Source organism: Balaenoptera physalus (assembly GCF_965194825.1).
Source record: "Balaenoptera physalus genome assembly, chromosome: 3".
Taxonomy (NCBI): Eukaryota; Metazoa; Chordata; class Mammalia; order Artiodactyla; family Balaenopteridae; genus Balaenoptera; species Balaenoptera physalus.
In genome coordinates, this window is record NC_138890.1 from 26677988 (window position 1) to 26701048 (window position 23061).

General features: G+C 48.8%; 1 protein-coding gene across 1 annotated transcript in view; it reads left to right on the forward strand.

Annotated features, from left to right (window-relative positions):
- STK10 (serine/threonine kinase 10) overlaps positions 1–23061 on the forward strand; it is a 117602-nt gene that overhangs the window by 76226 nt on the left and 18315 nt on the right. Inside the window, exons 8-12 of the mRNA XM_082456409.1 lie at positions 2901–3035; positions 5087–5632; positions 8098–8228; positions 12703–12826; positions 13274–13453. Of these exons, the coding sequence (XP_082312535.1) occupies positions 2901–3035; positions 5087–5632; positions 8098–8228; positions 12703–12826; positions 13274–13453 (1116 nt within the window). The remainder of the gene's footprint in view (positions 1–2900; positions 3036–5086; positions 5633–8097; positions 8229–12702; positions 12827–13273; positions 13454–23061) is intronic.

Sequence of the window (23061 nt, forward strand, 5' to 3'; positions counted from 1 at the left end):
GGCAGTGGTAGCAATGGTAGCATGGTGATGGCAGGGGCAGTAGTGATGGTGGTGATGATGGTGGCTATAGTCATGATGGTGGTGGTGATGATGACGGTGGTGGTAATAATGGGGATGGTGGTAATGGCGATGAGGATGATGGTGATGGTAGTGATGATGGTGGTGGTGGTGATGACGATGGTGGTGATGATGATGATGGTGGTGGTGGTGATGCTGACACTGATGATGGTGATGATGACGGTGGTGGTGGTGGTGATGATGATGTTGATGATGATGGTGGTGATGTTGGTGGTGGTGAGGATGATGGTGGTGGTGGTGGTGGTGCTGATGATGGTGGTGATGATACAGATGATAGCTGCCGCATTTTGAGCTCTTACTACAATGCTTAGAACAACCATACTATTATTCCCAGTATACAGATGAGCAAACTGAGGCTCAGAGAGGTTGAGTGACTTGCCCGAGTTGGTGGAAGTGGGATTTTATTCCAGGCAGCCTGGCTCTCGAGTCTAGAGCCAGCAGTCTTCACTGCTATACTCTCCTGCCTCTCACGATTAGTACATCCTTATTAATATCCAATTCAAGACCTTTTGGAGCCACACAACAGCCAGAGTGATACCTTCAAAGGGTAACTCTTTATATCACTGCTCTGCTGCAGCCCTTGTACTTGCTGCTCCCCCTGCTTGGAATTCCCTGTGCCCAGATCTTTCCCTGGACGGCCCCTTCACACCCCTCAGGGCTCAGCTTGAATGTCACCTCCCAAGGAGGGCCCTCTGCCCAAAGACCTAGGCAGACTCTCCCGCCACCCACCCACCGCACCAATCCAGGCCCATGTTCCTCCAGCCTATCCTATTACCTGGTCTGAAAAATGATCTTGTCGTTTGGTTACGTGCCCATTGTCTCTCCCGCTCAGCTGCGAGCCCCCAAGGCCAGGGAGCTTGCCTGTCTGCTTGTTTGGCCTTATTTCAGCACCTGGCGCATCACTGGCCTCAACATGGGGCTGAGGCGTGAATCAACGACTGAACGGGGGTGTGGGAGAGAAAGATAAGAAAATTCTTCACGTCTTTACTAGTTTGGACTAACTATAGAAAGTCAGCCTGGTTTAGGCAGATCTGAATGACAGGGCTCTTTAAAAGGAGTGAGGTGGGGCTTCCCTGGTGGCGCAGTGGTTGAGAATCTGCCTGCTAATGCAGGGGACATGGGTTCAAGCCCTAGTCTGGGAAGATCCCACATGCCGTGGAACAACTAGGCCCTTGAGCCACAACTACTGAGCCTGCGCGTCTGGAGCCTATGCTCCGCAACAAGAGAGGCCGCGATAGTGAGAGGCCCGCGCACCGCGATGAAGAGTGGCCCCCGCTTGCCGCAACTAGAGAAAGCCCTCGCACAGAAACGAAGACCCAACACGGCCAAAAATAAATAAATAAATAAATAAATTTAAAAAGAGACGTTTAAAAAAAAAACAACTAACTGATAATTAAGAAAAGTTTATAAAAAAAAAAAGCTTTGGTGTTTTCCAAGGTCCGTGAAAGAGCCTTCACTTTTTAAAGATGTGGCATTTCTGTAAACGCCTACGAATAGAACATACACTACTTGGCCTCAAGCTTTTGCAAACACACACATCCACCCTGAGACCTATACGAGCATGTTCATAGCAGCTTTATTAATAGTTGCCCCAAATGGGAAACAACACAAATGGTCAGCACCAGCAGGAAGAATAAACAAACCGTGACAGACTCACATGGTAGAATACTGCACGGGAATCAAAAGGGAAGAGTTTACCGACATGTGCAACAGGGTAGGCGAATCTCATAGTCTCAGCTCAACTCGTGTCGAGTGAAGAAAGCCAACCACAAAAGAATACGTACTCTATGATTCTGTTCAGATGAAGTTAAAGAGAAGGCAAACCTAGTCTCTGGAGCTGGGTGGCTGTGGGGAGTGAGGTTGACTGCACGGGGAATGGGGACCTTCTCGAGGTGATGGAAATGGTCTGTATCTTTTTTTTTTTTTTTTAAACTTAGGGTTTATTTATTTATTTATTTATTTATTTATTTATGGCTGTGTTGGGTCTTCGTTTCTGTGCGAGGGCTTTCTCTAGTTGCGGCAAGCGGGGGCCACTCTTCATCGCGGTGCGCGGGCCTCTCACTATCGCGGCCTCTCTTGTTGCGGAGCAGAGGCTCCAGACGCGCAGGCTCAGTAGTTGTGGCTCACGGGCCTAGTTGCTCCGCAGCACGTGGGATCTTCCCAGACCAGGGCTCGAACCCGTATCCCCTTCATTGGCAGGCAGATTCTCAACCACTGTACCACCAGGGAAGCCCAGTGGTCTGTATCTTAAGCTGGGTGGTGGTTACAGCAGGTGTGTATGTATGGAAAAAGTCCCTGAGCTTAATGATTTGTGAACTTTACTGTGTGTAAGTAATTCTTCAATAATGTATGTGTGTATATGCATGTATATACTGTATATATTATACTTTTTAAACCATATATGAAAACCTTTTAAAAAAGTAAATTAACAAATACACAAACAAACCTCCTGAAACATTGCTTCTGCTCCCGCTTTGGGCTAAGCTCTTCCCTGTGCGTGATCTCATTCCATCCTCATGCCATCCCTGTGGGTCTGGCATTATTGTCTCCACTTCAGAGGTGAGAAGCCTGTAGCTCAGAGAGGGAAGGGGACTTGCTCAGTGTCACACAGCTGGTGAGTGGCAGAGCTGGCTCACTTTCCACCACACACAGGACTTTCTGAGCTGCCTCTGGGTCTGCCTGACCAAGTTCATGTTCACGTTTCGCTCAGGGATGCCGCTGGCCTTCTCCGCCTGGGGGATCGCCTCCCCCAGCCTTGGCTGCCCCTCCTCATCCCCCCAGCCCACAGTGGTTCTAATCCAGCTGTCTTGCCCCCCCCTCAGCATCCCTTCGTCAGCAGCATCACCAGCAACAAGGCTCTGCGGGAACTGGTGGCCGAGGCCAAGGCTGAAGTGATGGAGGAGATTGAAGACGGCCGGGATGAGGCGGAAGAGGAGGACTCGGTGGATGCCACCTCTGTAAGGCCTGGAGGAACGGGGGTGGGGGCGGCGTGCTGGAGGGACGGGATCCCCGCAGGCCTTGACTGGTGTGGGACGGGCCCGGGAGGTGCAGGAAGGGTTCCTTTCTGTTTATCCCCAGCTCAGAGGTCACAGGCCCCCACGCCACCAGTTATGTAAGACAGCACATGGGCCGGGATGAGGCAGCAGGGTGTGTTGACCAAATCCTGTACATTTTCAGGGAAGACCAGGAGTCAGATTTTTATATGAGATCTTCCAGTTTTTAAAAGTTGGTAGTTGACTCATTTTGCTTCCCAGCCTTTTTCCTGTTGTGGCTCACATACCAAATGAGGATGTGTGTAGCACACTGTGGGATCAACGCACATAAAGGCTGCACGTGATCAGAGGCAACGGGCCGAACGAAGGGCTCCAGCCACCCCAGACCCCGTCTGGCTGCCCTGAGTGCCCAGGGGACCCAGGTCTTGGCATATTCATAACACATCTGCAAGCTTCAGTGCTTGGCTGAGTGGAAATTTAAATGAAAGCTAATTTACATTTTTTTAAAACATTTGAGCCAAACAAAACATGTCTGTGGGCTGGATTCTGTCCTGAGTTTCTACTTTCGGATCCCTGGTGTAGCCATTTGGGGAGAGCCTCCCCCAGGAGGGGAGATTTGCTATCCAGATGGTGCCGTGGACCTAGTGAGGGAGGGGCTGGACTGTTGGGGATGGACAGTACAGCACTTTCTCAAGTTTAATTCATTCCTGGGAGGAGCCTGAGCTGGTGTGAATCCTCACCAGGACGAGGAAGGGACGCCCCAAGGAGGACGAGTGGAATCAGCACAGTAACGACAGCCCGTACTGAGCCCCCGCTGGGTGCCGGGCATCCTGCAACTCAGACAGAGGAGAACCCAGGCTCCATTTTACAGATGGGAAAACTGAGGTTCGAGTGGTGCAGTCGCTGAGCTGATAGGTGGCAGGGCCAGGTGTGGGCTGGGAGTGGGAGTGGGAAGCAACGTGTCTGGGGCCCGGTTCCAGGAGGGGGAAGGCAGCGAGGATGGGGAAGAGGCAGAAAGTGTCACGTCCCACCTGGTTTCTCCACAGGCAGAAGGCTGATCTTTGTCATGAAGACAGTGGGGGCCATGATGGTTTCAGGCAGGGGTTGGGCGTCGTTGTGTGGATGTCAGGATCAGATCTGAATTTTTGAACCATCGTTGCTCTGGGTGTTGAATAGAAGGTGGATTAGAGTTGCTTCTGAAGATTCCATATCCAAGGTTAAAAAAGCATAAGAGGGTGCTTATGGTATGATTCTGTTAGTATCAAGTTTAAAAGCAGACAAACTGACCTATAACACTTCGAGATTAAAGTCAGGACAATGATTGTGTCGGGGGAGGATGGACACAGGTCGGGGTCTCAGGACTGGGACAGTGTCCCACTCCTGGCCTGGAAGGTGGCTATGTAGGTGCTCACCTTATTCATTAGGCTGGACATTGATGTTTCATCCACAGAAATCAGTGTTCTATTTCACAATAGCAACATTTTCAGTACTTTCTACCCCTGAAAAGCTCTAAAAAACAAAAACAAAACAAAAAAAGTGGCTAATAGGCTGAATCTAGCCCCTGGATAGGTTTGGCTTGGCCTTTCTGTGATTTTTTTAAAAAATTTGAGTTGCCATCTAAAAATTGGGAGATGTCATGTACAAGTCCAGATTCGAGCTTGTCTTGAAAAATTGGAAGGTCTGGGCACAGGGGACCCATTTTCCCACATTGTCACAATTGGCTGGAGCGGAGTAACCACTGCCCCCTTTCGACAGGGCATGAGCTGTCTAGCTGGCCACAGTTGCCTCCACTCCTAGGAGGAATACCTATTCCTCAAAGCAAGTAGTACAATAATTTTACTGTTAGTTAGGCAATAAGGAGTGGGGAGGACTGTGGCTTACTAGGGAGGGATGCCTGTTGTACCTCCCTGGCCCACTTCACCTTGTGGGTGTCTGACTTTCTGACCTCACTGCATCTCTGACTCTTGCCTAGGACACACAGTAGCATGGCCTTGACTATGTTTTTTTTCTCCTAGGCTCTGGGGAGCCACACTCGGGACTCCTCCGAGGTGAGTCAGCTGAGCCTCGATGCTGACAAGCTTCTCAAAGAATCATCTTTCACCCCGCTGCCACCCAGCCAGCCTCAGGACATTGTGAATGGGCCCAACCAACCCTCTGGGGACACATCCCTCCAAGCCACCAGCCCCCCAGACGTGGTCCCTGGAAATGAGAACGGCCTAGCCGTGCCCGTGCCCCTCCGGAAGTCCCGACCGGTGTCCATGGATGCCAGGATTCAGGTATCCGAGGAGAAGCAAGCCACCGACCAGGGTGGGGACCTCAGTCCAGCAGCCAGCAGGTCCCAGAAAGCAAGCCAGAGCCGTCCCAACAGCAGCGCCCTGGAGACCTTGGGTGGCGAGAAGCTGGCCAACGGCAGCCTGGAGCTCCCTGCCCAGGGGGCTCTAGCCCCTTCCAAGAGGGACTCAGACTGTGGCAGCCTCTCCACCTCCGAGAGCATGGACTATGGCGCCTCCCTCTCAGCCGACCTGGCCCTGAACAGAGAGACAGGCTCCCTGTCTATCAAGGTAAGGCTGCCCCTTTTGCCTCAGGCTTGGAGCAGGGGCACTGCAGAATGTGTTGCTGCCCGGTTTTGGTGTTTGAAAGCATATGATGGCTGTCTTCCATTATAAGTAGTTCATGAGGCTGCTCTTTCTTTAAAGAGCTCTCCGTTTGATTCGTAGTTAAAACCCCCAAATATCTGAGTTCGGTCTGGGATTTAGTCATGTCAGGCAATTAATTGGTTTGGGTTTTAATTTCAGTTTGGGTTTCCATTTAAATTGGGTTTGGTTAAAGGCCCTGCTAAGATGGGGGAGAGACGATTCTAGAAGCAAAAGTTCTCTGACTTGGAGGTCAGCCGTGTGGTCCAGCTGTCGACTGATTCAGTTAAAGGGAGTGGGCTCGAGGCTTCCTCCTGGCTCGTGGCTGTTCCGGAGGAGGTGGCATTGTGAATGACAGTAGCCACTGCACTTGAGAGCTCAGCACGAGGCCTGTACTGCAAAATGCTTAAAAGCAACCCCAGATGAGGCGCCTTCAATCATCCCAAAGTACAGCCCAGCAAACGGAGGCTCAGGTGGGAGGTGGGGAGCTGGTCAGACTCCAGACTCTGAGCTCTGAATCCCACATGCCATTCTGCCCTCGCGGTGGGAGCTTTGGCCTGCTTGTCCTCAGGAAGGGCAGACCGCATCCGCTGCCCATCTCACAAATCGTGAGGTATTCGTGAACTCACTGTTGGTCACCTGATTGGCCACACTGAGGACCTCATCCCCAACCAAGGCTGAATTTAGGGAAGGTTCTGCATCTTTTTTGTTTTTTCCTTCCGTCACTTACTTGGTGAAAATGACACAGCAGAGACTCAAAAATATTGGCCAAATGAGAGGGAGCCCAAGGAGAGGCGGTCAGTCAGCACAATTAGCTTTGGGAACAGAAAGAAAGCACAGTTTTAACAGGTCACCAGGACAAGCGGAGATGGCAGCAGCTTTGATGTATAATCATCTTCCTTAGGGTAGGGGGTCTGTCCCTTCTCTTCTTAAAAAGACACTAAGGGTTAAAAAAAAAACAGTGATTTTTTTTTTTCTTTTAAATAAAGGTTGACCCACCCAGAGCCGGGTCCCCACCTCTTCTCAAGGGTATTGAGAACATTCCTTTGCTGGCGGGCTGGCAGTGAGTCAGGGAACACGGCTGTCCTGATAAGAGTCCACGGCTGCGTCAGCACCCTTGGCTCGACGGGGAGCCTGTTACCCCCAGGCGGAGGCCCGGCGACCAGGAGCAGCTCTAGTGTGAGGGCTGCACCCAGGCCTCCTTCCTCCCCCGCCATCTCCAGCCAGCCTTCATTTCTGGTTGCTAGTCTGACTCAGCTTGAACTGAGTCCTGGGACACGTGAGCTGGATGCTGTAGGGCCATGAGCTGCAGGGTGACCTTTCAGGGCCGAGAGCATCCAGAGCTGCTGGGCGAGGTGCCATGGGAAGAGGTGGGAGCCTGCAGGGGAGGGGAACCCAGACCTCAGGGCCAAGGACAGTCTGCTGGGCTGGACTGAGCGGGCACGGGGGTCAGCGGGGACTTTGAGGGCAGAGGCCTCCTGCTGGGCGCCACCCTGGCTCTCCCTGCACTTGCAGGGCTGGCAGGCCCTCGGAAAGGCCGGCCTGCACTGCACCAGGAAGGGCCTCGGAAAGCAGTGGAGAGGTCGGAGGGGAGAGGCCGTGATGTCTTCCTTGCAGGCCCACAGGCCTCATCCGAATCAGGATGGAGGACTTTCAAAGGGTATTTAAATACCCTTAACTCCTCCTGGAGGAGTTCTGGCAGCACTGTGTAAGCAACCACACGTGAAAGGCATGATTATTCATAGGAAAAAGTAAAGATAAAGATTATGAATAATCTCGTGGTGGCTGTAGATGGGCGTGGCCTCCTGTGGGGTTCAGGTCAGGTCAGATTTGGCTGCCAAAGCAGTTATGAACTCTGGTTTTCCGGGCTCTCTGGATTTTGGCATTGAGGATAAGAGATCGTGGTCTGCAGTAATAACTGTCAAAAATAAATACCAAGTGTTGAACCCTTGCCATGAGCCGGGTGTTGTTGTATGCCCCACCCCCATCGCATCTTTGCAACCTCCTCTGACAGGTCGAGGAAGCTGAGGCTCGGACAGGACTAGGGACTTGCCCAGGGTCACAGAGCCAGTAGGTGGTAGAGGGAAGATTGGAACCCAGCTCGCTCTTTCTGACGCCGTGTCTTTTGTGTGAGAGAGTGCTGGCCGCCAGCGGGCAGGGGATGGGCCGTGTCTGAAGGGCGAGATCAGGGAGAGGAAAGGGCCCAGCGTCAGACACTCAGGCTCCCCTCCTCATTGAAAAGCTTGAGGCAAGAGGGGGACAATGGACGGTCGCCTCCTACCTGGACGGGGCTGAGGCTCTGGGGCCAGGAGGGCTGTGGGCTGCACCCTCTGTGTCGCCCATGGATTCTTAGCTGTGACGCTGAGCTTTGCCTGATGATCTTCCCCGGCCAGAACTCTAGGCTGCACAATAAGACCCTCAAGAGGACACGCAAGTTTGTGGTGGACGGCGTGGAGGTGAGCATCACCACCTCCAAGATCATCAGTGACGATGAGAAGAAGGACGAGGAGATGAGATTTCTCAGGTAAGCCTGGGAAGGGCCCTGATGGTGGTAATAGGGTGGGGACGCGGTGAGAGGGATGGGCGTGGGTCCTTCTGGTGCAAGAGCTGTTTGTCTGTCTACAGCACCAAGTGTGGGATCAAGGACACAAAAGGAAGCTGGCTTTGCCTGAGATCCTGCATTCTGTAACCCTCCCAACCCCCCATCCACTAATGCATCCATCCACCCACCCACCTACCCACCTCTGCATCTGCTCACCCCTCCATTTACTCATCCATCCATCCACCCCTCTACCCACTCATTCACCCATCCATCCATTCATCTATCCATCCACACAGCCATCTCTCTGTCCACACACCCCTCTGCACACCCACCCTTCCATCCATCCATCCATCCATCCATCCATCCACCCTCCTACCCATCCATCACCTACCCACCTACCCACCCTCCACCCTCCCTTCCAGCCAGCCAGCCATTCACCCATGTATCCATACCCCCCAGCAGGCTGGGGGACATGGTGGTGACCCAGGTAGTTGAGGCTGTTGCCTTTGTAAAACTTACACCTCACGGGCCAACAAACAGCACACAAGATAATTCCCAACTGTGGTACATGCTGTGAAGGGAATAATGGGTGATAGGATAGTGAGCCCCTGGGCCGGGGTCGGGGGACACTGCTCTGTGGGAAATCCCCTGAGCAGAGCCAGAAGGTTGAGAGGAGCTGGCCACGAGCAGAGCCGGGGATCACGGAGGGAACTGCAAGGCCAAGGCCTGATGGTTGACCGCGTGGCTTGTTTAGGGACCTGAGAGGGTAGGGCTGGAGTGTGGAGTGTAAGGTGGGAGGGAAAGGATGGGGAGCCGTCCCCGGGACCCGTGGGCAGGGGTGGAAGAGTGTGGATTTCATACCCAGTATAGCTGGAGTGAAGCAGCTGGAGAGTGACCAGCGGTGACATCCCTTTTGAAAGCCAGCTCCGCTGCCGTATGAGTCTGGGCGTAGAGGGGGCAGGACTGATGCAGGGATCCAGGGAGACCCCGGCCAGGATGGTGGCCAGACAGAGGGAAGAAGTGGTTGGATGCAGCATGCATTTTGGAGGCAAAACCTGTGAAACTGGAAGGGATTGGTGTGGGGAGGAGGGTGTGAGGCAAAGCTGTTTGCTAGGAACCATCTTTGCACTTTTACGGTGCTCAGGCACCCTGACAGCCCTCCTCAGGGAGACCCTATCTCAGCCGTTCTGTAAATTAGGAAACTGTTTCTTGGTGGGAACTTACCTGCCTCAGGTCATCCAGGTGAGAAGCTCTGTCTGTGTGAGGATTCTACCCGGCTTCCACTGGACCAGGAAGCTTGCTGGGGGGCTGCCAGGGGCGGGGGTGAGGGGTTTTGCAGTTAGGGAGGGAGGCCTTGGACCCACAAATCTCCCTTGAGGCCAGGCCTTTGAAGGCTAAATTCATGATTGATTTGTAGGACATCTCTAACATATCACACACATTCATATCTTTAAAAAGCACAGGGACTTCCCTTGTGGTCCAGTGGTTAAGACTCCGCGCTCCCAATGCAGGGGGCCTGGGTTCAATCCCTGGTCGGGGAACTAAATCCCACATGCGTGCCGCAGCTAAGACCCAGTGCAGCCAAAAATAAATAAATAAATATTCTTTTAAAAAAAGAAAAAAAAGAAGCAAGGACTGATTTTCCTAGAGGGGTGGGATAGGGAGGATGGGGGGGAGACGCAAGAGGGAGGGGATATGGGGATATATGTATACATATAGCTGATTCACTTTGTTATACAGCAGAAACTAACACACCATTGTAAAGCAATTATTCTCCAATAAAGATGTAAAAATAAATAAATAAATAAATAAAATAAAATAAAAAGGAGAAAAAAAAAAGCACAGACATTCCAAAGCCAAATAGAAGCAGTTTTGGATGCCTGAGGGTACTTCTTCCCTCTAGGAGCCAGGGGGATGAGAGGCAGACTTTTCATTGGTGGTGTTTCTGCGTGCATGCATATGCGTGTACACACACACACACACACACATACACACGCACGCACTGGTGTCCTCATCTGTGTGCGCTGGAGAGGCTTGAGGCCGGGGGAGGGGTGGGTGTGGTTGCTCTTGGACGATGACACCACCTTCTGTTTTAATGGTCACCTGGGAGGTGACCTGTACTCCTCAATCTTCAGACCCCAAGGGCTCGGTTTCCTTTCCGTCACCTCCCCTCTGGGCAGTTTAGGTTCCTAGGGTTGAAATTCCAGACCCAGCACACCCCGTCTAGAAGCGATGCCTCTGGCCCTGGCACTGGGTCCCCAAACAGAGGAGTGGGTGCCACTTAGGTTTGAAAGGTGAGATTGAGCCGCGGCGGAGAAGAGGTGCTCACAGTGAAAGAACAAGGCTTTGCTTGTCTGCCTGCTGTGGTCTGAAGGTCCGCACGTCCTGTCAATGTGGCCAGGCCGCCAGGCTGCGAGCTGTGGCAGGCTCTGGCCCACGTCCCTGGTCGTACCTGGATCCTAGCATTTCTGGAGGACTGGGTGACACGTAGGCTTTTGAATGGTGTCACCGAATAGTTGCTCTCACAGATTGAGGCTGCTAGGTCAGAGTTCTTTCTGGTTTTGCCTAAAATTGCTGGTTCTTTCCTTCTTAAGCCTGTGTCTGCCTGCCTTTCCCTTGTGAGAACTCAGGTTGGTCAGGGAGGAAATGTCAGAACCTGGCTGCTTACCTTCTTCTCTGTTCGTGTTTTGGTCAGTTGTTCTCTGAGCCTTAGTCTCTCTTGTGTCAGGGTCTCCCTCTCTTTGTCAGCTCTCAGCAGTCACCTCCTGCCTCCTCTCTTCCCAAATGCAGAGGCTCCCAAGGAAGCTTTCTTCTGTGCCCCTAGAAAGCATTTCTGGCTTTTCCCAGAGACTGGGCAGCCTCTTCTTCCTCGTTATCATTCGAGAAGTTACCACTTGGGGAGTGATTGCCATGTGCCAGGCAGACACTACAGATATCATCTCATGTAACCTTAAAGAACCTGAGAGGTAAAGATTATCTCCCCATTTTACAGATGCAGGAACAGAGCCTGCAAAGACTGGGCGACTGCCTAAGGGAAAGCGAGCTGAGCTAAGATTCAAATAAGGCCCCCCGACCCCTGAGAGCGTTCAGGCCTCTCCTCCTGCAGCTGTTGGTGGGCAGTTCCTGAGTAGCTCTACCCGCTCAGAGCTGTGAGGAAAGCCCCACAGCGGGGGTGGCCATGGTACAGGCTGCAGACGTGGGACTGGAATAGGACATAGGCTGCCAGGGAACCGCCCCTCGTTCACAGTCAGGAGGCCCAAGTTCTTTCTGCATCATTTTAATTTCTTTTCTGATTCCATAAATGATACATATCAATTTTTAATGGACTTGCCCGGAAAGAAACACAATTGGTGGGGTTTATCCCACCAGTATTTTTTCTGTGTACACACATATACACAGTGACAATAGGTATGTTACCAAATGAAGGTACACTGTGTGGTTGGGGTCAAATTTTGATTGTATTTACATTTTGAATAGGTAATATCATGGTTCAAAACTCGACAAGAAAAAGAGGGTAAACAGCGAAAAATCTCCCTCTCTCACTTTTCTGCCAGCCATCCAGCTCCCCTCCTTGTGTTAATATTTTACAGTGTAATCCTTCCAGAAACACTCAGTGTTTAAATAGGAAAGTAAACACACACATGCACATGTGCACACACATATAGGGTCCTTTTTGTTTTTCACCCAGATGGTAGGTAGCATAAGAGACCCACACTCTTCAACAGCTTGCTTTTTTCATTCAGGGATCAATCCCTATCTGTTCATAAAGAATTGCTGCATTTTTCATAGATTTTTTCCATGTAATTCAATATCTCAAGCAAGAACTTGATTTTTTTAATGGTTGTATAAAATTACATCAGATGGACATATTTAGTTAGACTGTATTGATGGACATTTGTTTCTAATTTTGTACTATTACAAATAACGTTGTTATGAATATCCTTATTCAATTTTGTTGTGCATCTGTGAATATCTCTTTAGAATCAGTATCCAGAAGTGGAACTACTATGTCAAAAGGCAGAGACTTATTGCATTGTCCTCCAGAAATGTGTCAATTTGTACATATCAGCAGTATATGAAAGTATCAATTTCCCCTATATTCTTGCCTATTTAATGAAGATGTTATTTCTTCTTAATTTGTATTTCATATCCACATAGCTAATTTAAAGATTTTGTCTTTTGTTTCATGTCTGTGCATGTTCTGTGCCACTTTTTAAAATTAGGATATTCCTGTTTTTCTTATTGATTTGGAAGCACTCTTTATATATTAAAATTATTAATGTTTTGTCTGTCAATAAACGTCAAATAAAGTCTGAGTTCTAAGTTCGCATCATGCCTCTACCCCAGTCTTGTGTGACGCCTCTCCACGCCCCAGCCTTCAGTGTCCCTAGCTATGAGTTATATGATCACTGACGGCACTTTCTGACTAAAATGTCCTCATCCTTCCACCCTTCAGGCGCCAGGAACTCCGAGAACTTCGGCTGCTCCAGAAAGAAGAGCATCGGAACCAGACCCAGCTGAGCAGCAAGCATGAGCTGCAGCTGGAGCAGATGCACAAACGTTTTGAACAAGAAATCAATGTGAGCGTGAGAAAAGATGGGTCCCTATAGGGCTTCTTGCTTCCATGTTTTCTTTAAGCGGAAGTTGCAGAGTGAGGATGATTGGGCATGGAGAATAATTCACAACAATTGCCCAATTCCTCTGTTTCCTGATCTCATTAGGCATTGACTTATAAACACAGCATTTCATGAAGGTCACGATGCTCCTCTGAGTCACACAGGAGGATCTCTAGAGGGGACATAACCTTTGAGCCCCATGCAACAACCCTGCGAGGTAGATGGTCTGGTCTTCCTTTTGCATGTGAGAAAAAAAACTCAGAGAGGTTCAGTGACTTGTCCCAGGTCACACAGCAAAGATGTGATAGACCTGGGATTCAAACCCAGGTCTGAGCACGGGCTCTGGGCTTTCCCCATCTCCCTCCCAGGTATAAGGTGACTTCCCTGAATTTCCCTTTCTGCTCCTTCCAGGCCAAGAAGAAGTTCTTTGACACAGAGCTGGAGAACCTGGAGCGTCAGCAAAAGCAGCAAGTGGAGAAGATGGAGCAAGACCACGCTGTGCGCCGCCGGGAGGAGGCCAAGCGGATCCGCCTGGAGCAGGAGCGGGACCATGCCAGGTTCCAGGAGCAGCTCAAGCTGATGAAGAAGGAGGTGAGTACGTGCTGGGTGGAAGCAGGGGTGTCTAGGAGGATTAGGACCCTCTCAGCTGCAAGTAATCAAAACCCAACTCAACCTTGCCTCAGAAACAGAGGGAATTTTGGGGAGCTTGTATACATGAAAAGCTCACATCCAGCTATGTCTGGATCTACACCCTCCGGCTGTGCCATTAGGAGCCCCTTCCCCATCATTTGGGCTCTGCTTTCCTCTGTGTGGACTTGGTTTCAGGCAGGCCCTCGCCATGTGGCCTCAGGCAGCTTCCTGTACATCCCCCCAGCTTAGCAGCCCTCACTGAAAGAGAGCAGGGGGAAGGAAGGGATGGCAGTTCAGGGAAACTTGAAATGCTGTCTCCAGAGGGGCAGTGGGTGCTGGATGGGTGCACACACGTCCTCCATGCCCTACTCTCCCTTCTCCCAGAACAGCAGCCCCCTAGTTTGGACCTATGTGCCTGTTCTCCCTCTTTCCCCATCCAGCTGGAAGGGAAAGTGGGAGGTGGCAAAGAGGTAGATGGTCCGGAGACAAGGGAAGGGTGGCGTATTTCTCAGCCTGCCCAGGGAAGGGCATCTGGGTCCCAGAGACCAGCCCACACCTCCCCCTGTGGAGCCAGACACTGGGAAGCTGGGACAGACTTTCTTTCCTAAACTCTCAGGAGGGAAGAGGGGGACGAGGAGGGTAGAAGCCCTGGGGCAGGCATACCAATCAAGGCTGCTTCCCAATCTCCAGATGGGAGCAGTAGGTGAACAGCTTCTGTGGTGCTCGGGGACCTCAGGACCCAGCTCCTAGACTTTACTGTGACGGACATGACGTTTGGTGTATCCAGGGGCCCTCCGGTGGCTGCCTGTGGGAACCGGGGCCACTGGCTGGCTGAGCAGGGCCAGGGCTGGGATGAGACAACTTGTCTAGGGCACAGAATTTAAGGAGGTGCCAAAAAACTCCATAATCAAGATAAAGAATATTCTGATGCAGTGTTTTAAAATAAAAATTCGTGTAAAATATTCATGATGAACAGAATATCAGCTATTTAAAACAGAGGCAGGGGACTTCCCTGGCGGTCCAGAGGTTAAGACTCCGCGCTTCCACTGCAGGGGGCGCGGGTTTGAACCCTGGTCGGGGAACTAAGATCCCACGTGCCGCGTGGTGCAGCCAAAAATAAATGAAATGAAATAGAATAAAATAAAATAGGCAAGATCCGACAGGGCTGGGGTTAGTGTGAGGCGATGAGGCTGAGCCCTGCAAGTGTAGGACTTGATCCTGTCTGTATTTGAATTTTGTTCATAATTTTTTTTTGGCATGAATTTTGAGTTTTTAAACTTGTATTTATCTTGATTACTGAGTTTTTTGGCATTCCCTTTTGTGCCTGAGGTGAGTGCCTTGACTTACCCTGGTCCTGAACCTCCTGCTGAGAGATGGGCCAGTGGGCTGAGATGTGTGGGGGGAGGAGGGAGAAGCTGATACTAAGCACATCCCCAGCTCCACTGCCGGGAGCACAGACTTGGTTCCAAGTCTCGGCTGTGTGGCTCAAAGCAAACTGCTGGGCTTTGGACAAGCTACAGGCAGACCTTGTTTTAATGCACTTCGCAGATACTGTGTTTTCTTTTTTTACAAATTGAAGGTTTGTGGCAACCCTGCGTTGAGCAAGTCTTTCTGCACCATTTTTCCAACAGCATTTGCTCCCTTCCTGTCTCTGTGTCACATTTTGGTAATGCTTGCATATTTCAAACTTTATCATTATGATTATATTTGTCACGGTGATCTGTGATCAGTGATCTTTGATGTTACTTTTGCAAAAAGATTACAACTCGCTCAGATGATGATGAGCATTTTTTTAGCAATAAAATATTTTTTAAGTTATATACAATTGTGTTTTTTTAGACATAATGCTAATGCACACTCAACAGACTACAGTATAGTGTAAAGATAACTTTTTCTATGCACTGGGACACCAAGATAGTCACGTGACTTGCTTTATTGAGATGTTCGCCTTACTGTGGTGGTCTGGAACCGAGCCAGCAATATTTTTCGAGTTCTTGCCTGAGTTCTGGCTGCCTTCTGTCACAGTGAGAGTTATTCAGCTACTGTTGTATTGAATATCTACATGTGTGGCACTGTATGAGGTGCCAGGGATACTGTAATGAACAAAATAGGTAGGGTCCCTACACTCAAGGAGTTGTTAATTGCCAGGGAAACCAGAAGAAAAAAAGCACAACATCAAATAAAAAAGCACTTGCCCATTGCATACTTGCTGTGAGAGCAAATAGGTTGGTTAACTAGAGAAGTTACGGAGAGATCAGTATGTGACATTTAGGCTGAGACCAGAAGGATGTTTCTAGGAGGGTGGAATGGCATGTGCAAAGAACATTCCAGGAGGGTGGAACAGCATATGCAAAGGCCCTGAGGTGTGGGAAAGAGCTTGGAAGGAACTGAAAAAATGTTCAGTGTGGTAGGAGCTTAGGAAGCGATTGGGAGATTCGTACGAGATGAAATCAGACAGGTAGAGAGGAGCCAAATCACGGAGGGAGGTGAGTCAGAGGCAGGAGTTTGCTGTTTGATTCGGTGCTGTTTACCGTGCATTCCTCTCAGATATTTTGAGCATTAAGTGAGAAGCACCCAGTGTCTGCCCCAGAACAAGTACCCCGCGGATTCCAGTTTCCTCTTGGTTCCTCACCCCATCATGTATGCACACCCTTTGTACGTGTGGGTGGGGGAAGGAGTTGTGGGGACTGTACAAGTGGGAAAAAAGAGGAGGTGCCTGGGACGGGGAGGTGTGAGGGGTCCCCACGGAGTTCCTCGCGCTTGGCCGGCACCGACCTTTAACAAAGGTGGACGTTCTCGTTGTTGGCAGCGTTCTGGGAGGGTTTTCAAGCCTGTCAGTGAATTCTGAGGCAGTGTGTGGGATCTGGTACTTGGGCTTCTACTCAGATTCAGGTTTTAGATTTTTCTTTTTCCCTGGGTGTTTTTCTTCAAAAAGTTTTCATGGAAAGGAAATGCTTGACCTCTTTGCCCTTTTGGCTTCTGCTGTTTGGTAAGACTGTGACCCTGTCACTCTCCTCCCGTGAGGCATTCTTGCTGCCAGGACTCGGGCTCGCTGCTGGCTTTAACCTGCTTCACGGTGGAGGCAGGCAAAGTGTAGGCTTGCGCTTGCTTCCGGTTCCCAGAGCTAGCTGCGGGGGTTTTGTTACTTAACTAATCAGTATATATTTTTAGAGCTCCTACTGTTTGTCACTCCTGTATTAGGCAGTGATGAGCAAATCATACACAGCCCCTGTCCTCAGATTTGCCATTGTTGTAAGAGGCTGTCAGTATGGAAAGAGTTGCATGTTACATGGTCATAAGAAGTTTGAGAACGTACTACATTTTTATCAGAGGGAGTAAAGGGGGAAGATGGTCTTTTCCACTTGTAGAGAGAGAAGCAAGTTCTTTTAGGATGGCATCCTAGGGAAGTGGTTGTGTGGGCCTGGAGTCAGAGAGACCCGAGTTTGAATCCCGACTCTGAACTCAGGCAAGCTGCTTAAACTCACGGAGCCTCTGTCTCCTCTGTGAAAGCAGATAATGACAGGATCACTCATGAAGCTGTTCTGGACAGAGACTAAATGACAGAATGCAGACCAGGCACCTGGCACCTGGTAAGCATTTACTGCATGGTGGCCCTTTCGGTTATTCTTACCATTATCATTATTATCAGTTTCCAAAGTAAGGTCTAGAGATTCTTGCTGGTGGGGGCCAGTGAAGGGCTTTGCTTCATGGTACACCCCCAGGTGTCCCACGATTCCATGTCCTGCCATTGCCTACTCCACAGTCCGAAGACCTTTGATCACAAAGGTCACCTGTGTGAGGGCTGCTGGTGAAGCCCAGCAGGGAGGCTTGGGTACGCCCTTGGATTGGTGGTTAGGATGCACCAGCAGGGGTGAAGGACAAAAGTGGGAATGAGTAGGACCCCCAGCTGAGCAGGCTCTGAGTTACCCACAGATGCATTAGCCAGCCCAGTGCTGCATCAGAGAAATCCACACGTGGATGCTGGAGAAGAAGACCATACACAGACCCACGTGGACTTGACTTTCATCAGTTCAGAGCAAGGAAGGGTTCACCTTGTCCATCTCCCTGTGATCCACTGAATGTGAGAAAGCCAGTCGTGATGTGATCTCAGGCATAGAAAACATACAAAAATAACAGAGGGTAAAACTTGAGATGCCTCATGGGACCTCTTTCATGGTTACAGCAATTGTTATGAAATATCATACTAATGACCTTCTAGCATTTAGGAGGTATGCATATAGGAAAAATCATTATTAGTAAGCTAGTTGAATGGGGACGTATTTATTCTTCATTGTTGTTTCAAGTAATTAACTAAATCTAGTACTGTGTGTGTCTACATATAGAAATATAATAAATGTATAATAAGTGTGTTCTATGAGAATGGAATTGATGGCCTGCTCCTCAGTCCCCATGCACACAGTACACTTAACATCCATGAGAAACTCAGTGGACAATTGTAACTTACTTCTTAGATCATCTAAATTTGAAAACAAATTCAATCAGTCTTGAAGGAAATCTTTCCAGAACTCTTTGTTTTCCTGCCTTCCTAGGCAAAACTCATTAAACATAATTTAACTATTTCTTAAATAGTCTGGATCTCTGGAGTTATATTCCTGGAAGGACCCTAGAAGTTTTAGTTAAAGGCCAGATAATTTTTTCTGATGAGAAAATGGGAAACAAGTCCAGGGACTGTTCCAAAGATGTGCAGTTGGACCAGAAAGCAGGATTTCTGACATGTAGTAGAAAGCCTCGTTTTTTTTTTTCTTTTTTTTGAGGGAAGGAGGTGGAGGGAGAGAAAGCCTCTCTTTATAGACCTCAGCCAGAGTGGCGCTGGTACATCCCTGTCCTCAGGGGTTACTTACGAGCAGGTCCAGGTGTCCCTTTGCTAAGTAGCTCCATGTGACTACTCTGAATGTTCTTTTGCTTTCTCCCTCCATTGTCAGTGGTATAAGACTTCTTACTGTTTTCAGTGCCTTTAGCAGAAACCTCCAGACCCTTTTCCAAACTGCTGTTTCTCATCTTCCGTCCTGGAAAGCCACATCATCAAGCTTGAAAAGCACACTTCTAAGCTAATGCATCCTTTCAATTGTACGATGCCTCAAATGGGGCTGTCAGAGGCGTTTTGACGAACACCTGACTGGTGCTGAATTATGGTTATGTACCATATATCCAAGGGAGCCCTTGGAAGTGGAAGGTGAAGTGGCACAAATGAGATTTTGGAGATATTTTATGAGGACTTCTAACACAGTGATTCTCAACCAGGGACTCTTGTGCTCACCAGGGGACATTTGGCAGTGTCTAGAAACATTTTTGTTGTCACAACTGGGGAGAGGGTGCTGCGGCATCTAGTGGGTAGGGGCAGTGATGCTATTAACATCCTGCATAGTGCGTAGGACATCCCTCGCAACAAAGAATTATCTGCTCCCAAAGTCAACAGGGCCAAGGTTGAGAAACCCTAATCCAAGACCATTAAAGCTAAAGAACAAAGGGGCCGAATTCAGATTACAAACCTAAAACCATGAAAGAAAACACCCAAGAACTGGAAGAAGAGACAATAAAGAATAGCTGGTAGGATTTTGGGGTCAGGTGATAGTGTATGTTTAACTTTAGGAGAGGCCGCCAAACTTTCCCAAAAGAGTCTGTATTATTTTACATCTCCAAGACAATGTGTGAGAGTTCCAGTTGCTCCGCATCCTCACCTGTATTTGGTATTATCAGTTTTATTTTTTCTATTTTAGCCATTCTGATAGGAGGTGGTAGCTCATTGTGGCTTTTTATTTGCATTTCATTAATGACTAAAGTTGAGTATCTTTTTCCTGTGCTTTTTTGCTATCTATCTTTTTTGGTGAGGTACCTGTTTAAACCTATTACCCATTTATTTAACTGGGTGATTTGTTTTTTTATTACTGAATTGTGACAGTTATTTTTACATTCTGAATACAAGTACTTTGTCAGTTATATATTTTGCAGATGTTTGCTCCCAGTCCGTGGCTTGTGTTTTGATTCTCCTAACAGTGTCTTGCATAGAGCAGAAGCAGTTAATTTTGGTGAAGTCCAGCTTATCATTTTTTCTTAGGGATCGTGCTTTCAGCGGCTTATCTAAGAAATCTTTGCATAACACAAGGTCACATGTTTTAATTATTATTTATTTATTTATTCATTTTTGGCTGTGTTGGGTCTTCGTTTCTGTGCGAGGGCTTTCTCTAGTTGCGGCAAGCGGGGGCCACTCTTCATCGCGGTGCGCGGGCCTCTCACTATCGTGGCCTCTCTTGTTGCGGAGCATGGGCTCCAGACGCGCAGGCTCAGTAGTTGTGGCTCACGGGCCTAGTTGCTCCACGGCATGTGGGATCTTCCCAGACCAGGGCTCAAACCCGTGTCCCCTGCATTAACAGGCAGATTCTCAACCACTGTGCCACCAGGGAAGCCCGGTCTGGTGGGTTTTTACCTTGCTTCTTCATCTGCTGCATATTTCTCTGTCTTCTCACTTTCCCTAACTTGCTGTGTTTGGGGTCTCCTTTCCGCAGGCTGCAGGTTCATAGTTCTCATTGTTTTTGGTGTCTGCCCCCAGTGGGTAAGGTTGGTTCAGTGGCTTGTGTAGGCTTCGTGGTGGAGGGGACTGGTGCCTGTGTTCTGGTGGGTGGGGCTGGATCTTGTCTTTCTGGTGGGCAGGGCTGCATTTGGTGGTGTGTTTTGGGGTGTCTGTGAACTTAGCATGATTTTAGGCAGCCTCTCTGCTAATGCCTGGGGTTGTATTCCTGTCTTGCTAGTTGTTTGGCATGGGCTGTCCAGCACTGGAGTTTGCTGGCCGTTGGGTGGAGCTGGGTCTTAGCATTGAGATGGAGATCTCTGGGAGAGCTCTCGTCGATTGATATTACATGGGGCCAGGAGGTCTCTGGTGGTCCAATGTCCTGAACTCGTCTCGTCCACCTCAGAGGCTCAGGCCTGACACCAGGCCAGTGCACCAAGACCCTGACAGCCACATGGCTCAGAAGAAAGGGTAGAAAAAAATAGAAAAAAATTTTTTAAATAAAAAAATAAAAAATAAAAAAAATAAAATAATTAAAATTAAAAAATAAAAAATAATCAAAATTAAAAAATTAAAAAGTACTAAAAAAAAGAAAAGAAAAAGAAGAGAGCAACCAAACCAATAAACAAATCCAGCAATGATAACAAGCGCTAAAAACTATACTAAGATAAACATAAAAATCACAAGTCAGTTGCAGACAGCAAACCCCAAGTCTACGGTTGCTCCCAAAGTCCCCCGCCTCAATTTTGGGATGATTCGTTGTCTATTCAGGTATTCCAGAGATGCAGGGTACCTCAAGTTGATTGTGGGGATTTAATCCGCTGCTCCTGAGGCTGCTGGGAGAGATTTCCCCTTCTCTTCTTTGTTGGCACAGCTCCTGGGGTTCAGCTTTGGTTTTGGCCCCACCTCTGCGTGTAGGTTGCCCTCAGGCTTCTGTTCCCACCCAGACAGGATGGGGTTAAAGCAACGGCTTATTAGGGTACTCTGGCTCATTCATGCCAGTGGGGGAGAGAGGAAGGGGTACAGTAGTTATAATGGGAATGCGGGGCGAGCCTTTGGCGGAAGAGGCTGGCGTGACGTTGCAACAGCCATGTGTTCTCCTGGGGAAGTTGTCCCTGGATCACGGGACCCTGGCAGTGGCGGGCTGCACAGGCTCGCGGGGGGGTGGGGGGTGGGCATGTGGATAGTGACCTGTGCTTGCACACCGGATTCTTGGTGGCTGCAGCAGCAGCGTTAGTGTTTCACGCCTGTCTCTGGTGTCCGAGCTGATAGCTGTGGCTCGTGCCCGTCTCTGGAGCTCGTTTAGGCGTTGCTCTGCCTTCTGTGGGCAGACGGGGAAGGAATCCCCTCTCCTTGGGCACCCCGAAACAATGGTCTTTTGCCTCTTAGGCAGGTCCAGAGTTTTCCCTGGACTCCCTCCCAGCTAGCTGTGTTGCACTAGCCCCCTTCAGGCTGTGTTCATGCAGCCAACCCCAGTCCTCTTCCTGGGACCAGACCACCGAAGCCTGAGCCTCAGCTCCCAGTCCCCACCTGCCCTGGCGGGTGAGCAGACAAGCCTCTCAGGCTGGTGAGTGCTGGTCGGCACCGATCCTCTGTGCAGGAATCTCTCCACTTTGCCCTCTGCACCCCTGTTGCTGCGCTCTCCTCTGTGGCTCCAAAGCTTCCCCCCCGCCCCCCACCCCATCTCCGCCCGTGAAGGGGCTTCCTAGTGTGTGGAAACTTTTCCTCCTTCACAGCTCCCTCCCAGAGGTGCAGGTCCTGTCCCTATTCTTTTGTCTCTATTTTTTCTTTTTTCTTTTGCCCTACCCAGGTATGTGGGGATTTTCTTCCCTTTTGGGAAGTCTGAGGTCTTCTGCCAGCCTTCAGTAGGTGTTCTGTAGGAGTTGTTCCACATTTAGATGTATTTTTGATGTGTTTGTGGGAAGGAAGTTGATCTCCACAGCTTACTCCTCTGCCATCTTGAAGGTCCCCCTTAATGTCAATTTCTAATGTCAGTGCTAGAGTATGGAAAATATTGGTATATTGATCTTGTATATTGACCTCACAAAACTCACTTACCAGTTCTAGTACTTTTTAAAAAATAGATTTCTTGGGATTTTCTACATAGACAATAATGTCTGCAAACAGAGTTTTATTTCTTCCTTTTTAATCTATATGCTTTTTGTTTCTTTTTCTTGCTTTATCATGCTGGCAAGGACCTCTAGTGGGATGCTGAATAGGAATAGTAGAGTGGACATCCTTGCCTTGTTTCCAGTCTTAAGGGGAAAACATTTAGTATTTCATAGTTAAGTATGATGTTAGCATTAGGGTTTTTTTGTAGATTCCCTCTTTCAGATTAAGCAAGTTCCCTTCTAGTCCTAGTTTGCTCATAGATTTTGTCATAAATGGATGTTGCATTTTGTCAGATGTTTTTCCTATATCAATTGATGTGATCATATAGTTTTTCTTCTTTATTGATATTGTGAATTACATTGCTTTGTCTTCAAATATTGAATGAGCTTTACATTCCTGGGATAAAGTCCACTTGGTCATTATGTAGTTTACTTTTTGTATATTACTAGATTGAATTTGCTAATATTTTGATGAGGACTTTTGAGTCTATGTTTACGAAAAGGATTTGGTTGGTGGTTTTCTTGTAATGTCACTCTGGTTTTAGTTATCTATTTCTTCTTGAATGAGCTTTGGTAGTTTCTTTCAAGGAATTTGTCTATTTCACCTAAGTGGCTGAATTTATTGACATAAAGCTGTTCATAGAATTCCTTTAGTATCCTTTTTAATGACTGTAGGATCTGTAGTGATTTCTCTTTCACCCTTCATACTGGTAATTTGTGTTGTAGTACCCTCTTCCTCTCCCTCCTCCTTTTCCTTCTCCACTTCCTCCTTCTTCTCTGTCAATCTGACTAAAGGTTTATTAATTTTATTGACTTTTGCCTGATTCTTTGGCCAGAAACACAATGTTTCTTACAGTTTTAGCCACTGCATCACTGTCTAGGACAGGGGCAAAGCCAGGAGAGCAAAAGGGAAAAAAAAAAAAAAAATCCCA